Source organism: Pristiophorus japonicus, chromosome 1 (assembly GCF_044704955.1).
Source record: "Pristiophorus japonicus isolate sPriJap1 chromosome 1, sPriJap1.hap1, whole genome shotgun sequence".
NCBI lineage: Eukaryota > Metazoa > Chordata > Chondrichthyes > Pristiophoridae > Pristiophorus > Pristiophorus japonicus.
Window position 1 is genome coordinate 475,035,370 of NC_091977.1, and position 16,908 is coordinate 475,052,277.

Here is a 16,908-nt window from a genome sequence, read left to right on the forward strand (position 1 = left end):
TCATGAAAGGCACTATATAAATCTAAGTTTTTCAACCTTCTTTTAAACTCAAATTATCTACGAGATCCACTTCTGCATCTTAAATCCCATTCCCACTCAACAGCTGACCAATCAAAATTGTGATGCTATAACTCGATATTTGTTCTTTTTGTTTATAAACTCCTGATACTTCATTCTTGCAACTTAGGAAATTAACAGGTTTCCTCAAATAAATTATATCTTCAAGACTGGATGCTACAGAGGGCTTTCTCTTCATACCAGTGCAAGCAAATAGGATAAATGATCCTCTCTTTGCTGGTTATAGGTGTCCCATGTGAAATGAGTTGGAGTTGTTGCGCTAAAATCCTGGTGGATGAGGTCCTATAGCACAAGTTGCCTACACATTGCTACTAAATTAGTAATTTCACTCAAAGATTGTTGCTGTGGGAAAGTGAATGCACACTGGTTCAGTAGGATATACTGAGACATGCTTAATGCACACTGATGTTACAGTTCCTCTGATTGTCATATGTAGCAACACCATGAATGCATTCGAGATTTCCGGTTCAGTGTTTCTGGTGAAATGGCAAATGTATTCTTTTAGAACCTTGGGGCCATTTTGCTAGAAATTTGAACAGAGGAATTTTCAGAAAGGCACTTCTGATGTCAGTACACATAGTAATGAGAGGAATCCTTACCCCATTTATGGAGTGAGAGTCGAACCAGAGACTTCCTTTATTTCTGGCTGTGCTGTACCTGACCTAGGAATGGTTGATGTTGTCACTCAATCCTGAAGTTAGAAAAGTGTTTTGTTTCCCAGCTGGCATTCTTCATCTTGCCAGAAAGCAGAAATGTAGAATAAACTAGCCTTATAACTCACTGCTTGCATATGTTGCTCTGTTTAGGTACACTTTATTCAAATTCTAATATTTTCAATATTATTCCTTTAAGTCATTACAGGTAGTGTCCGAAATCCAGAGTTCCAAAATTCGGAATGTTCCAAAATCCGGACATCGCGCTGATCCGTGTGGGGTATCCAGATTCCGTAAAATGTTCCGCAATCGGACATTTTTAAAAACTGATTACCACTGCGAGTTGGGCCCAGGGATGGGGGAAAACCCCCCCCCAAAATTCCAAAAAACAAAACATAAAAATTCACAAAACATTCACAAAGCCCTTACCTACTAAATCGCTGAAAAAGAATAAAAATATAACAAACTTGAACTTACCTTTTTTGCAGGTCTTCCACACGGGTTTTTCCCGGCTGCCGACACTGCCGAACCCAGACCCTCAGCAACGCCCCCTCCGCCGCCCCGGACCCTCCGCCGCCTCAGACCCTCCACCGGCCCTCCCTCCGCCGCCCCGGACCCTCTGCCGCCCCACACTCCCCCCCCCCTCCGTTGCCACAGCCCCTCTTCCGACCCTCCTCCGACCTCCGCTACCCACCCCCCACCTCAGACCCTCCTCAGAACCTCCACCGCCTCAGACCCTCTTACGGCCCTCCACCGCCGCTCCCCCCTCCATCGCCCCGGACCCTCCTCAGACCCTCCGCCGCCTCATACCCTCCGCCTGCCCTCCGTCGCCCCAGACCCTCCGCCGGCCCTCCCTCCACCGCCCCACACCCCTCTCCACCGCTCCGGACCCTCCTCCGACCCTTTGCCGCCACAGACCCTCTTCCAAACTCCCCCACCCCTCGCTCTGCTGCCCCAGACCCTCCGCCGCCACCCCTCCCCCACTCGGCTGTCCCAGACCCTCCGACGCTCTCCCCTCCAGCGCACCCCCCACCCACGCCACAGCACACATGCCTCGGCCCAGCCGTTTCCGGATTCGGGGCGTCGGAAAGACGTTCTGAAATCTGGAAATACTCAAAATCATGAACGGCCTCGGTCCCGAGGTTTCCGGACGCTCTACCTGTATTATAGCTCTTAAAACCAGAAAAACCATCAGTAATATCTTCCATAACTATTAAAACATAATCTTTTATGACCATTGGTCCCAAATAAGCCCATCCCTTTTTCATAGATTAATCTCACTTCTTCCAATTACATCCCTCAATCTCCTCTCTCCCCAGAAATGTGCCAATTCTCTCCATTTCAGCTTCCTTCCCTGGCAACAGATTCCACACTGGACTGTACTTTGACTTCCCTTCTTAACTATTAGACATGAACAATTGTACCATGATCTCCAACCAGCCCTAATTTGAACTTTAATTGCAAAGATCAATTTAGAAAATGTTGCACAGGAACAGAAATAGGCCATTCAGCCCTAGCTAAGGGTATCAACAGGATATGGAACAAAACCATTTAAATGAAGTTGAGGTACACATCAGCCATCGAGCCTACTCCACATTCAATTAGATCATGTCTGATCTGTACCTCAACTCCATTTAAACACTTTTGTTCCATATCCTGTGACACCCTTAACGAACAAAGACCCAGCGTCCACATCCTTTTTGGGAGCGTGTACCAGATTACCACTATCCTCTGCATGACAAAGTGCTTCCTGATTTCACTACTAAATGGTCTGGCTCTAATTTTAAGATTATACCCTTTGTTACTGGATTTCCCTCAAGAAGAAATTGGCCCAGAAATCCCGATCGAGGTCTTCCCGTGGGCAAACTACTGAAAAAAGGAAAAAAAAATGCGCACTTGCCTGAAGGTGCTACACCCACTCGAATTTCCGATCCTGAGGCCTTCACTCCCTACGCATCAGAGCACATGCACGTTGGGATGTCCGTATGCTGGAGCTGGAGTCACATGGCTCTGGGCAGCCAATCAAGGTACAGTATTTTCTCATTCATAATAATAGGAACTCTGTAAGTTGGAGTTCCCATTATTATGAATGAGAAACCCCCACCCCCACCAAACACGCAAAACACTAATAAAAAAAATAGAAAAATACACTACATATTTAAGATTCATTTAAATTAAAGTTCTTTTTAAAAAGTCGGGAAAATCTTTTTTTTAAAGTTTTTTTTAATTATGCCTTAAAATAAACTTACCATAGTGGGGAGGGTTTTTAACAATAAAATGTTTTCATATGTGTTTAATTTAATTTTAATGTTTATGTATGTTTTTAAACACTTGCGCCTGTAAAAGTAGGCTATATACCTGCTTTTTCATGTGCAAGATTTTTGAGGACATTTGCTGACAAGACATGCGTAAATATCGCAAATTGTGCCCTTGCAAGTGTCCTCGCTCCAGATATGCGTGAGATTTGTCAAGCCAGAAACTTAACAGATCGGAAAAGCCGGTTTTCTGCACATGCGCATTGAAAACTGGCTTTTCCGATGCCTTCCTGGGTCCGTAGAAACTTCGTACGGACCCGGGACATCTGAATTTCAGGTTCATAGCTTTTCTGTATCCAACATACTGAATCCCTTTATCATCTTAAACACCTTGATTAGATCATTCCCCCTTAATTTTCTAAACTCAAGGGAATACAAGGCAAATTTATGCCACTTGTCCTCATAATTTAACCCTTTAATCCCTGGTAGCATTCTGGTGAATCTGCGATGTACCCCCTCCAAAGGCCAATATATCTTTCCTGAGGTTCGATGCCCAAACCTGAACACAGTGCTCCAAATGGGGTCTGACCAAGTGTATGTGCCACGTATATCACAAAAACAAAAGTCGTTGTCTTCTCTCAGTTAATGAGATACTAACCTCAGTTGGGTCTGAGTAGAGGCGAGAGGTCTAGCTGAAAGGAGGGATAGTCACCAGCTCCATTTTGCAGTTGCTCTTTAGCACCCCCCACAGACGAGCTACAAAGCAGCACTGTCACACAAAGGCCATGGAGATAGGACTAACCACCAAGCTCGAGAGTCCAAGGTGCATCCCCTGGGAGACTATGAAAGGTGTTAAAAATGTTTTCACTACACTCTGTTTTGTTTGTTTTCACTTTAGGACAGTGCTTTGCTGTATAAGGTTACCTTTATTAATAAATAATTCTGACTTTAATTGATCCTATCTTTCAAGGCTATGTTCAGTGCACGTTTTAGCATTTGCAAACACCAGTGAGTACTTGAGAGTTAAGAATTAACTGTTCATTTTACCACATTGCCAAGATGCAGTTAGACATTTGAACTTCAGCATAGGCAGAAGGCACTTTTATACTGGAGGAATGTTGTTGGCGCCTGCTGTGTGCTAGCCCCACCAACAGCAGCACTCGCTAATGTAAAGCAGGGTATCGTCAGAGCACCAAAAGCACTGGAGACTTATAAAAATTAGTGCTTCTGTAGTTCAGATCACAGTTGAGTAATGTCTGTGCACTAGCTCCATTGCATTAACATTGCTCAAACAAGCATCCTTATCCTGACATTAGAATTGTCGGTGGCTGTAGCAATGTCAACGAGGGCAACCGATGCAGGAAAGTTTCTCTCCTGCGTTCGGAACCACAGAGTGCTAAATGTAAAGTGTATATATTTTTGTGGATCTCACGAGTTGCCTTCAGATCTCCACTGACCTCTAAATGTGCCAATCTGGATTACATTTCCTTTTAAATAATTTTATATTTATTTGAATTCTTGTCCTTAACCAAAACTTTGACCAACAAGAGTCTTTGGAATATTTAGCATTTTGGTGAAAAGGCAGCAATGAAGGAAACATGTAAACCGTTTCAAGCAAATGTCTTAGTCATCAGTTATTCCAGATTTTCATATTCTATTTATCAGGTTAATTGTTATTACTTGGTAGATTCCCCAGTTATTATGCAATTTCTGTTACTAACCTCACAGTTTTGTGTTATTGTTGGATGATGAATAGTAGACTAGTTTTTTTTGCTGCTGTCACTTAGCAGCTACAGAAGGTCTATGCAAATGCTCAATGTAGGTGAGTCAATCAAAGCCACATTAACATTTGAGTCAAGTTTTGGGAGAGCGCCACTCAAATGACGACCCATGATAAACATAAGAACATAAGAATTAGGAACAGGAGTAGGCTATCTAGCCCCTCGAGCCTGCTCCACCATTCAACAAGATCATGGCTGATCTGGCTGTGGACTCAGCTCCACTTACCTGCCCGCTCCCCGTAACCCTTAATTCCTTTATTGGTTAAAAATCTAACTGTCCAAATCAAGTCCTGATGAAGCTGGAAACCTATATGGCATCTGCCATTAGTTAAACTTGCCCTTGCAAGTTTAAGTTTTTAAATTTTTGGCAGGGCAAGTTGCTGAAAGTGCGAACTGATAACATCGCAGCGAGGGAAACCGGGCATCTGGGGCCTGAGTGAACAGGACAAGCCACTGTGTATCTCTTTAACCAATCAGATTGAAGGATTTTGAAATAAACCATGCTGGGACTGAGAAGTATAAATTAAAGTGGGTGAATTCAGTATCAAATCAGGTACAGAAAGAGAAATAAGCAGAGGAAAAGAAAGATTGGATTAAGAGCACGATACAAAAGAAACAGAAAGGACATTTTTTTAAATGACATTTGCCATTTTTTAAATCTCCAACAATTAATACCTGAAGGAATGAGACTCTACACTGGTAATAGTTAATTTTGACTGCCAGAGAGGTCGATTGGCAGAATTAACATATAATTGTTAAAAAGGTACTTAGACTTGAAATGAGTTTAGTTCGTATCTACCACTCAAATACAGCAACTTCACGTCATTCAATACATTTCAATGGTGAGGCAGACAGCAAAAAGTTAGTGGCAGAGCAGTTCGACTCAGACAGCACTTTTGGATATTGCCACGTAATCTGCTCCTCGCCTGAAGTTGCTGTACCATTTGTGCGTAAATAACGGCAAGCGCCATTAGCCTCACCGTTATCGTGAGAGCAAAATCTCATAATATTGAGCCATAGGGTGTAAGTCCACATATAAGAACATAAGAATTAGGAGCAGGAGTAGGCCATTCAGCCCCTTGAGTCTGCTCCACCATTCAATAAGATCATGGCTGAGCTTCTAGCTCAACTCCATTTTCCTGCACTATCCCCATATCCCTTGATTCCTTTAATATCCAAAAATGCTATGTAAACATAACATGCATATATAAATATACAGGAACTCCAATAGGCAAGAATTGACTTATCTTGTTGCTGGAACCATCCCAGTTCAACCACTTGGTTTAAAAACCATCAAATATCATCACTGTATATAAAATGTAAAGAGTGCATACTCACCTGGATCTTTGCAAATCAAAAGTACTGCTGCCGATCTGCCCCTGTTCCAGGCAGTAGTTTGGGACTGATGCTTGTCTCAAGAAGGCAGCGGGCAGTATTCCCTGAGTGAAGGAGTTGATCCTTGCCCTGCTACCGCCGCCTACAGGCACACCGGCAGCGCCGGCATACAGCGCCGCTTCCTCGTCCGCTGCATTGCCGCAAGTCGGAGCAGCGAAAGGCGAGGCGGAGGCGGCAGCGGGCAGCCCAGCCGCGGCTTTGAAAGGCAAAGTGTGCGGACAGGCGGCGACGAGGCTGTTTTGCCGACTACTAGTCCTGGTCGCCTCGCCGCCAGCAGCAGCAGCGCCCTCCTCCTGCTCCTCGCCCTGCGCCAGCCGCCCATCCAGAGAGATGTTGGTGAGGAAGCTGAGCGCCGCCTGCCTCCTCCTGGGGTCGATCCGCTTCCTGCCGGGCTGGCTGCTGCAGTGTGAGATTTGCAATGCGGTGTTGCTGCTGCTGGTTGCAGCCGCCATGGTGCTGTGCGAGTGCTGAGTGTGTCCGGTGCAGTGTGTGTAGCTGTGCCTACAGATGTGTTTGTGTCTGTAAGTATCTCTATAAACGTGTATGAGAGAGCCCAGCGAGTGCCTGCACTGCTGTGTGCCAACACTATGAAGCGCTCTCCCTGGCCCGGGACACACACACACACGGAGGGAGGGGAGAAGCCAGAACGCGTCCGACCAACAGGAGCACTTGAGCCAGGACAAGGGGGCGGCCGCACGACCTGCCCGCAGCCCGTCCCAGGCCACATGCCGCCGTCGTGCAGTGAGCTGCAGCACTGGGACCAGCTCCCGTGTATGTGCTGGGCTCCTCTGTCTCCCTCTCTCTCCCTTTTACAAAAGTATTTGTAGCACAGGATCTTCAAAATGCAAACATGTCTGCGTTGGATGCAACGACAACAAAACATCTGCATTCGTCATTCGAATTTCCTTTTCCAAAAACAACCCCCCCCACCCTCCCAGATCAATAAATCATTCGGTCACCGATGTTTTATTCTGCAAAAGTGTAAGATTCAGGGATCGGCCGTGTGCTGTCACTTTCCATGCTGGCGACTCCTGTCGGCCGCCCACTTGCAGTTACATTAACCGTGAGTGTTTTTTTGTAAAATATTTTTTGGGGCCAAAACCCACCAATGAGTTGTTAACAATGTAAACTGCACAACGGAGCTACCTTATGCAAATAATAACAAATGCCTGGATGAAAACAAGGCAGTGCACCAAACAGCGAGCCAAGGAATTATTTTGACTACATAGAAACTAGTAGGGCAGTGCCTGGCGCTGCCACATTTTTTCCCCTCCTCAGATTTAGGAATGCAGTATAAAGCTACAGAATGAGCAAAGACTATTTGGCCCACGGAGTTTGTACTGTACTGTGAAAGACAGTTCTCAACACTTTTATTCTTCAAATCCCTTAAAACCTGAGTCCAACCCGTACACTCAAGTAATGTAGATTCTTGTGTATAACCCCAGTCTCATGCATCCTTGCAACAAAATAATTAACTAGTTTCCTTTCAAAAATGCACTGACTGCACTGGGTGGAAACTTATTCCAAACCTTAACAATCTTATGCTGTTGATGTCTTGATTTTGGGAGCATATCCATGGCCTACATTTCTAATTGAGGTATAACATGTCCTATTTTGTCTGCTGTCCTCATTATTTCTTTTTGCAGTGAGCTGTATTTCCTCTCAGTTTTCATTCTGCTAAAATAAAAACTGAACTCCCTCAGGGTTGTTCAGCAGCCCCTGTGCTGGCTAACGAAAGGTAGTTGGTCCATGGCCTGTGCTTTATTACCTGATATCATCATCATCATAGGCAGTCCCTCGGAATTGAGGAAAACTTGCTTCCACTCCTGAAGTGAGTTCTTTGGTGGCTGAACAGTCCAATATGAGAGCCACAGACTCCTGTCACAGGTGGGACAGATAGTCATTGAGGGAAGGGGTGGGTGGGACTGGTTTGCCGCACGCTCTTTCCGCTGCCTACGCTTGATTTGTGCATGCTCTCGGCGTTGAGACTTGAGGTGCTCAGCGCCCTCTCGGATGCACTTCCTCCACTTAGGGCGGTCTTGGGCCAGGGACTCCCAGGTGTCATTGGGGATGTCGCACTTTATCAGGGAGGCTTTGAGGGTGTCATTGTAGCGTTTCCGCTGCCCACCTTTGGCTCGTTTGCTGTGAAGGAGCTCCGAGTAGAGCACTTGCTTTGGCAGTCTCGTATCTGGCATGCGGACTATGTGGCCTGCCCAGCGGAGCTGATCGAGTGTGGTCAGTGCTTCAATGCTGAGGATGTTAGCCTGAATGAGGACGCTGATGTTGGTGCGCCTGTCCTCCCAGGGGATTTGTAGGATCTTACAGAGACATCATTGGTGATATTTCTCCAGCGACTTGAGGTGTCTACTGTACATGGTCCATGTCTCTGAGCCATACAGGAGGGCAGGTATCACTACAGCCCTGTAGACCATGAGCTTGGTGGCAGTTTTGAGGGCCTGGTCTTCAAACACTCTTTTCCTCAGGTGACCGGAGACTGCACTGGCGCACTGGAGGCGGTGTTGGATCTCGTCGTCGATGTCTGCTCTTGTTGATAGGAGGCTCCCGAGATATGGGAAATGGTCCACGGTGTCCAGGGCCGTGGCGTGGATCTTGATGACTGGGGGGCAGTGCTGTGCGGTGAGGACAGGCTGGTGGAGGACCTTTGTCTTACGGATGTTTAGCGTAAGGCCCATGCTTTCGTATGCCTCAGTAAATACGTCGACTATGTCCTGGAGTGCAGCCTCTGTATGTGCGCAGACGCAGGCGTCAGCCGTGTACTGTAACTCGACGACAGAGGTTGGGGTGGTCTTGGATCTAGCCTGGAGATGGCACAGGTTGAACAGGTTCCCACTGCTTCTGTAATTTAGTTCCACTCCAGCGGGGAGCTTGTTGATTGTGAGGTGGAGCATGGCGGTGAGAAAGATTGAGAAGAGGGTTGGAGTGATGACACAGCCCTGTTTGTCCCCGGTCCGGATGTGGATTGGGTCTGTGATGGATCCGTTGGTAAGGATCACGGCCTGCATGTCGTCCTGGAGCAGGCGGAGGATGGTGACGAACTTTTGGGGGCATCCGAAACGGAGGAGGACGCTCCATAGACCCTCGCGGTTGACAGTGTCAAAGGCCTTTGTAAGGTTGAAGAAAGCCATGTATAAGGGCTGGCACTGTTGCCTGCATTTTCCCTGTAGCTGTCGCGCTGCAAAAATCATGTCCGTTGTGCCCCGTAGGGGACAAAATCCGCACTGTGACTCGGGGAGGAGTTCCTTGGCCACGGGAAGAAGACAGTTGAGGACTCTAGCGACAACTTTCCCAGTGGCTGATAGCAGGGAGATTGCTCTGTAGTTTTTTTTTTTAATTTTTCGTTGCCAATCTTTCCAATTCTTTGTCAAATCACAAACGCCAGAGGTCACCTTGCACACATCAAGGATCACTCTGCGCCAATGCTCTTAGCCAAAAGGCCGAGAGCCACTGCACCGTTCCTGGAAGTACTGTAATACCAGGTTCGTGCCATGGAGGTGGATGGGTCAGGCCCCCCACACACCTCCGTGGAGGTGGATGGGTCAATCCACCCCACCCACCTCCTATTTCCAAAAAGCATAGGAGAATCACCTTCCTGATCCAGGGAGAACCACTTTGGGGTCATGGTTACTCCCCTGTCAGGTCAGTTACGCATGATCTTAGCCAAAAGGTCGAGCTCTGTAGTTGCCGCAATCAGACTTGTCCCCTTTTTCAAAAATGGTCACGATTACTACATCTCTGAGATCCCCTGGCATGCTCTCCTCCTTTCAGATAAGAGAGATGAGGTCGTGTATTCGCGCCAGCAGTGCCTCTCCACCATACTTCAATACCTTAGCAGGGATTCCGTCCGCACCAGTAGCCTTGTTGTTTTTAAGCTGTCTTATGGCTTTTTTTTACCTCGTGCAGTGTTGAGGTCTCACTGAGGTGGTGGCAAGTAGCATGCTGCGGGATGGAGTCGAGAACACTCAATTCAAAGGCAGAATCTCAATTAAGGAGATCTTCGAAGTACTCCTTCCAGCGGGCCCTGGCTGCCTCGGTGTCCTTGATGGGTATTTCCCCGTTCTTGGCCAGCAGTGGGGTGGGGCCTTGGGTGTTTGGCTCGTAGATGGCCTTGACTGCGATGAAGAATCCTCGCAGATCATGGTTGTCGGCCAGCTGCTGTATCTCCTGTGCTTTCTCCATCCACCACCTGTTCTTTAGGGCCCGGGCTTTTTGTTGGACCTCAGCCTTGAGCCGTCTGTAATGCTGCTTTGCTGCTCCCACATTGGGTTGTTGTTTAAGGCTCAGAAATGCCCTGCTCTTGCGATCTATTAGCTCTTGGATCTCCTGATCATTCTCATCAAACCAGTCCTGGTGGTTCCTGGTTGAGTAACCGAGTGTCTCTTTGCAGGCACTGGTTATGGAGGCCTGGAGGGCAGACCCAAGCACTGTGGGCATTCTTAGTCTCGGGATCGTCAAGGCATGCCAGGTTAGCTGTGAGGCGCTGGCTGTATAGGGCTCTCCTAGCTGGGTCCTTAAGTGCACCGGCATTGACTTTTGCTGCACTGCTTCTGCTACCCCCTCTGCTTTGGGGCTATGTTGATGTCGATGATGGATCAGATAAGGCGAAGGTCCATCCAGCAGTCGTTAGCTCCTGTCATGGCGCGGGTGATGCGCACATCCTTGCGATCCCTGGCTTGGACGATGACATAGTCGAGCAGGTGCCAGTGCTTGGAGCGAGGATGTTGCGACGAAGCCTTATATTTGTCCCTCTGGCAGAACAAGGCGTTGGTGATGACAGGTTCGTGCTCTAGACATTTTGTCAGGAGTAGGGTACCACTGGAGTTGGCTTTCCCTACTCCCTCTCTGCCAATCACTCCCCCCCACCCCCCAGAGGTCTGTGTCCTTGCCAACCCTGACGTTGAAGTCCCCGAGGAGGATCAGTTTGCCGCCCGCGGGGACGCAGGACAGGGATTTTTCAAGGTTGGTATAAAAACCCTCTTTGGCCTCATCAGTTGCATCAAGTGTCGGGACGTACGCACTGATGACTGGCGCACTGGTTCCGGGATAGGGTGGGTTGAAGAGTCATGAGGCATTCGTTAGCCCCACAGGGGGAGCCTTTGAGATGGTCAACCAGCTCATTTTTGATGGCGAAGCCGACTCCGTGGAGGCGACATTCTTCCGGTTTCCCTTTCCAGAAGAAGGTGTGACCTCCACCTTGTTCCTTGAGCTGGCCTTCCCCTGTCCGCCGGGTCTCGCTTAGGTGGGCGATGTCAATACCAAAGCGTCTAAGTTCCCGGGCAACTATGGCGGTGCGGCGTTCCGGCCTGTCGCTGTTGGGGTTGTCCATGAGGGTCCTGACGTCTCAGGTCCCAAACTTCATGTTAATGGAGTGGAAGATGCCTGTGCGTGAGTTCTTTTAACGTGGGGTGGTCGTTGCACGCCGGCTACCACACGGGCTACTACAAGAAAAAGTGTGCCAAGTTTCCCCGCTCTATTTTTCAAAATTGGCGCCGCGCAGCCTGTCCTGTAGCCTCGGGGGAGGGGGGGTGGAGGGTGGGGGCCGCGGGGGGGGTGGAGCCTACAGTCTGTGCCGAAAAAACGATGCTGCCCCTTCTGCACATGCACGAATAAAAAGGAAGTTTTTGGTGTGATTCCGATGGGCAGTACAGCTCCCAGTCTGCAATCGGCCATTTTTAAAGAGCCAGTTGTGTGTGTAAGAACATTGAGTGCTGGGTGAGAACTTTAATTCTCATTGGAAAAATCAGAGCTGCAATACAAGATGCAATGCGGTGCCAGGATCAAGAGTTTCTTACAGGATGAAGTGGAGGCACTAGTTACTGTGATTGAGGGCAGGTGGCAGGAGCTGGACACCAGCAGAGGTCACATTAAAGTACCACCCAAAGAAATGAAGAAATGCTGGAACCAACCTGCGCAAGATTACTATGCAATGGTGACCACCCCGAGGTCTGGAGGCCAGTGCAAAAAGATGTGGCAGGACCTTGGTCAAGTAGTTAATGTAAGTAATATTTTCACAGATGAGCTGCTGGCGCAAGGCTCAAGCAACCATTAAAGGAGCATGACGGCCCGCCCTCCTCCGCCGTCGTGCTCCGGGTTCAGGTAGTTCCATGGCTTCCTCATCCTCATAATCCTCCTCCTCGCCATCTGCATCTTCCTCATCATTATCATCAGCCACTCTCACCTCAGGTGGGTCTTCTATTACCATCTGCTACTGCACCATGATGGCTAAGTTATGTAGCATGCAGCAGTGAACTGACTGCCAATCTCAGGGGAGTATTGCAAGTAGCCTCTGGAATGGTCCAGGCATCGGAAACGCTGTTTCAAAATACCAATGGCCCTCTCTATTATGCTGTGCGTCGCAATGTGCGATATGTTGTATTCTCGGTCAGCTTCTGTCCGGGTTATGCGTAGGAGCGCCTTGAGCCAGGTGGCGAGGCCATACCCTTTGTCTCCCAGTAGCCAGCTCTGCTGAAACATGACAGCTATAACACTCTCGCGTAGGATGAAAGCATCATGGGTGCTCCCAGAGTATCTTGCATCAACTGACATGATGTGATGCATATCATCACACACAAACTGCACATTAATGGAGTGGAAGCCTTTTCTGTTCCTGTACATCTCAGAATCCTCCAAAGGTGCTCGCAAGGCAATGTGTACAATCAGCCCTGTACCTTTGGGAAGCCAGCAATCCTGGAGAAGCCCAAAGCCCTATCACACATTGCCTGGCAGTCATGGGGAACTTTATGTAGTCATTCCTCCGGGCATATAGTACAGCAGTCACCTGCCGAATGCAGACAAGTGTTGCATGCTGAGAAATGGCACACACATTCCCAGTTGTAGCTTGGAAGGATCCAGATGTATAGAATGAAAGTGCAGCTGTAACCTTCATTTCAACTGACAAAGCAATCCTGACATTTTTAGGTTGCAGGTCTGCTTTTACGAACTCACAGATCTCAGTTACAACTTCTTTGCGACAACGCAGCCTTCTGACACAGTATGCATCACTCAGGTGCAGGTACAAACACCTGTCTCTATATACCCGATGTGGGTAAGGCCTCCTGCCCATCACCCTGCGGGCTCTGAGGTTCCTCATGCGGTGACGTTCGAATCAATTGTCTCCTCTGCAGCACCATCATGCAAAAGGCTTGCACAAGGTATGCCATTGTCAGTATTGCCCCCATGCTTAAATTTTACCTTTGCAAGAAACTCAAAACAGCAGGCAGGCAGGACAAGGTTCGTTGTTCTCTCTCCCCACAGATCTGTATCGACCACACCCAGGTCTGAGCAGGTGCAGTTATCAGGATCCCCCTCCCCCCACCAACCCACCAACCCACCGGGCTACATTTGATGCGGAGTGCAGTCTTGTGATGCCTTCCAATCACCTTCCACAGCCCCCCACCCACCCGGGCTTGATTTGATGGGTAGTGCAGACTTCTGATGCCTTCTGATCACCTTCCACAGCCGCCCCCCATCTCCCTCCCCGGGCTTCTTTTGCAGCCGAGCCCCCAGCCCCTGTGTCCGGGCACGGGACCGATTCTGCCGGCCAACACTCCGACCCTCCAGCCCTGTTTGCAGACATTCGGTGGTGGCGTGTCAGTTGAAAAAATATGAAAACTTACAGAATTCCATCAAACTTCCATCTACTGCGTTATAAGGTAAAAGAAAATATTTATTTTGCATATTTAAGTCTTCTTGACTCCCTCTAAAACTTGGCTGGCTGAGAAACAATGGCGTCTTGCTGCGACTATTTTTCAATGTGCACTGCTTTTTCTTAACTCATCAGAAGGTTTTTCGGGAGTGGTCACATATGCCGACCTAGGAGAGATTTTTTTGGGCAAACTTCCATAATTGACAAAAACTGGCGCAGACATCAGGTTACCCTCCCGAGACGCAAAAAAAACCTAACCTAAAAAAATCGTAACTAACTGAGTTACGCTGGCGTACATTCCTTGGGGAAATTTAACCTTTTTAACTTACACCAAAAAAAGCGACGTGGGCCCAAAAAACTGCGCAAATCACTGGGGAAAATTGAGCCCTACATCTTACGTGCCTCCTTTCAAGGCAGAAAAGCCCAAGTCGGTGAAATTATTCAATGGCAGTATTGCAAAACAGGCAAATAACGAAGTGGCATCCCATTTTTCTTTGCCATGTTTTCTATATTAAAGACACTTTTAAAAATTCTGGGATATGGGTGTTGCTGGCAAGGCCAGCATTTATAGCTCATCCCTAATTGCCCTTGAGAAGGTGGTGGTGAGCCGCCGCCTTGAACTGCTGCAGTCCTTGTGATGAAGGTACTCCCATAGTGCTGTTAGGGATGAAGTTCCAGGATTTTGACCCAGCGACGATGAAGGAACGCTGATATATTTCCAAGTCAGGATGGTGTGCAACTTGGAGGGAAAAGTGCAGCTGATTGCATTGAATGTGATGGTGCTCCCATGCGCCTGCTGCCCTTGTCCTTCTAGATGGTAGAGGTCACGGGTTTGGGAGGTGCTGCCAAGAAGCCGTGGCGAGTTGCTGCAGTGCACCTTGTAGATAGTGCACACTGCAGCCACAGTGCGTTGGTGGTGGAGGGAGTGAATGTTTAAGGTGGTGGATGGGGTGCCAATCAAGTGGGCTTTGTCCTGAATGGTGTCAAGCTTCTTGATGTCCAGGCATGTGAAGAGTATTCCTTCACAGTCCTGACTTATGCCTTGTAGATGGTGGAAAGACTTTGGGGAGTCAGGAGATGAGACACTCACCGCAGAATACCCAGCCTCTGACCTGCTCTTGTTGCGATAATATTTATGTGGCTGGTCCAGTTATGTTTCTGGTCAATTGTGACCCCCAGGATGTTGGTGGTGGGGGATTAGGCGATTGTAATGTCGTTGAATGTCAGTGGGAAGTGGTTAGACTCTCGCTTGTTGGAGATTGTCATTGCCTGGCACTTGTGTGGTGCGAATGTTACTTGCTACTTATCAGCCCAAGCCTGAATGTCGTCCAGCTCTTGCTGCATGCGGGCATGGATTGCTTCATTTTCTGAACACTGTGCAATCATAAGCGTACATCCCCACTTCTGACCTTACGATGGAGAGAAGGTCATTGATGAAGCAGCTGAAGATGGTTGGGCTCAGGATACTGCCCTGAGGAACTCTTGCAGCGATGTCCTGGGGCTGAGATGATCGACCTCCAACAACCACAACCATCTTCCTTTGAAAGAAAGACTTGAATTGATATAGCGCCTTTCACAACCACCGGACATCTCAAAGTGCCTTCTGTCATATATTCAACTATCATTGTAACCCATGTATAAGCTGACCTAAGTTGTACACCTTGAGAACATTGACCACAAGGGGGTGAACTTGTGGGAGACACTCCTAACCTGGACTTTCAGGTACAAAAGGGGAAGCTCCACCCACCTTCATCACTTGAGGTCTTGGTAATAAAGGTAACTGGTCACAGAGTGACTTACTCTCAAGTATGGCCCTCGTGTGCATTTATACTGTATAGTAAGGACATATCATTGGCGACGAGAAACTGGGATTTAAACCACGCTAACATGCCACTAGCAGCACAGAAGAGAGGTACTGTGTTGGTGATGATTGGGATGACTTTATTGAGAGACTGCAGCAAAGTTTTGTCACTAAGGAATGGTTGGGACAGGATTCGGCCGACAAACGCAGGGCTCATCTCCTGACGGTTTGTGGATCCGGAACGTACTCCCTGATGAAGGACCTTCTAGCGCCAGAGAAGCCGGCGGACAAGACGTTCGAAGAGCTCAGTCAGTTGATTGGGGAACACCATAAACCGGCGAGCAGCATGCACATGGCGAGACACCGGTTTTACATGCACCGGCGGCGAGAAGGGCAAAGCGTTCCAGACTTCGTGGCAGACCTCCGGCGACTGGCGAGCCTATGTAAGTTCACAGATGAATGCAGAGCAGAGATACTGCGAGACTTTTTTATTGAGGGCATCGGGCACGCTGGGGTTTTCAGGAAACTGATTGAGACCAATGACTTGATCTTGGAAGCGGCAGCTCTGATAGCCCAGACATTTATCTCAGGGGAGGAGGAGACCAGAATGATGTATGACAAAAATCTTGGCTCAAATGCGGCAAACGACCAGGAAGTCAACATTGTTAACTCGGCACACAGTTCTCCAGGCAGACAAGGGCAATCGGACATGCCCCAGCATGTAGTCGAACCCAAAGGGGGAATTCAACAGAGACAATGGTTAGCTGAACGGCGATTCATGCCATCGTAATGGACAGTGCGGCCAGTAATGAGGCCATCAACACCTGTTAATGGTGTGCTTAAGGACAGTTAGAGAGACAGTCAGAGACAATTGACTGGTAATGGACCTTTTGTTTCCAACAACGGGGCCTCCAGCTCATGCTGGAGGTGTGGAGGCAAACACCCAGCCAGAGCTTGCAGGTATCAGCAATATACCTTCAGAAACTGCAACGTCAGCGGTCACTTGGCGCATATATGCAGGAAGCCTGAAGCTAGGTTGATGTACGAGGAGGACGGGCCCGATGTAAGCCCTATGAGGCCAAATGAATACTGGGGGAAATCGCTGGAAGCTGAAGTTCAGCGAGTTCATGTGGAGCACGTATACAATTCATATACCAGGATGCCACCGATAATGGTGAAAGTGCTCCTCAATGGCATCCCAGTATTAATGGAGCTAGACACGGGGGCCAGCCAGTCCCTGATGAGTATCAAACAGTTTGAAAGGTTGTGGGTGTCCAAGGCC

At 48.3% G+C, this 16,908-nt stretch overlaps 1 protein-coding gene across 2 annotated transcripts in view; it reads right to left on the reverse strand.

The window, feature by feature from the left end:
- cables1 (Cdk5 and Abl enzyme substrate 1) overlaps nt 1-6,722 on the reverse strand; it is a 242,271-nt gene extending 235,549 nt beyond the window's left edge. For both annotated transcript variants that reach the window (XM_070876480.1, XM_070876471.1), the window contains exon 1: nt 6,106-6,722. In XM_070876480.1, coding sequence (XP_070732581.1) covers nt 6,106-6,614 — 509 coding nt within the window. In that variant the 5' untranslated portion in view covers nt 6,615-6,722. The remainder of the gene's footprint in view (nt 1-6,105) is intronic.
- Between the last annotated feature and the right edge of the window lie 10,186 nt (nt 6,723-16,908).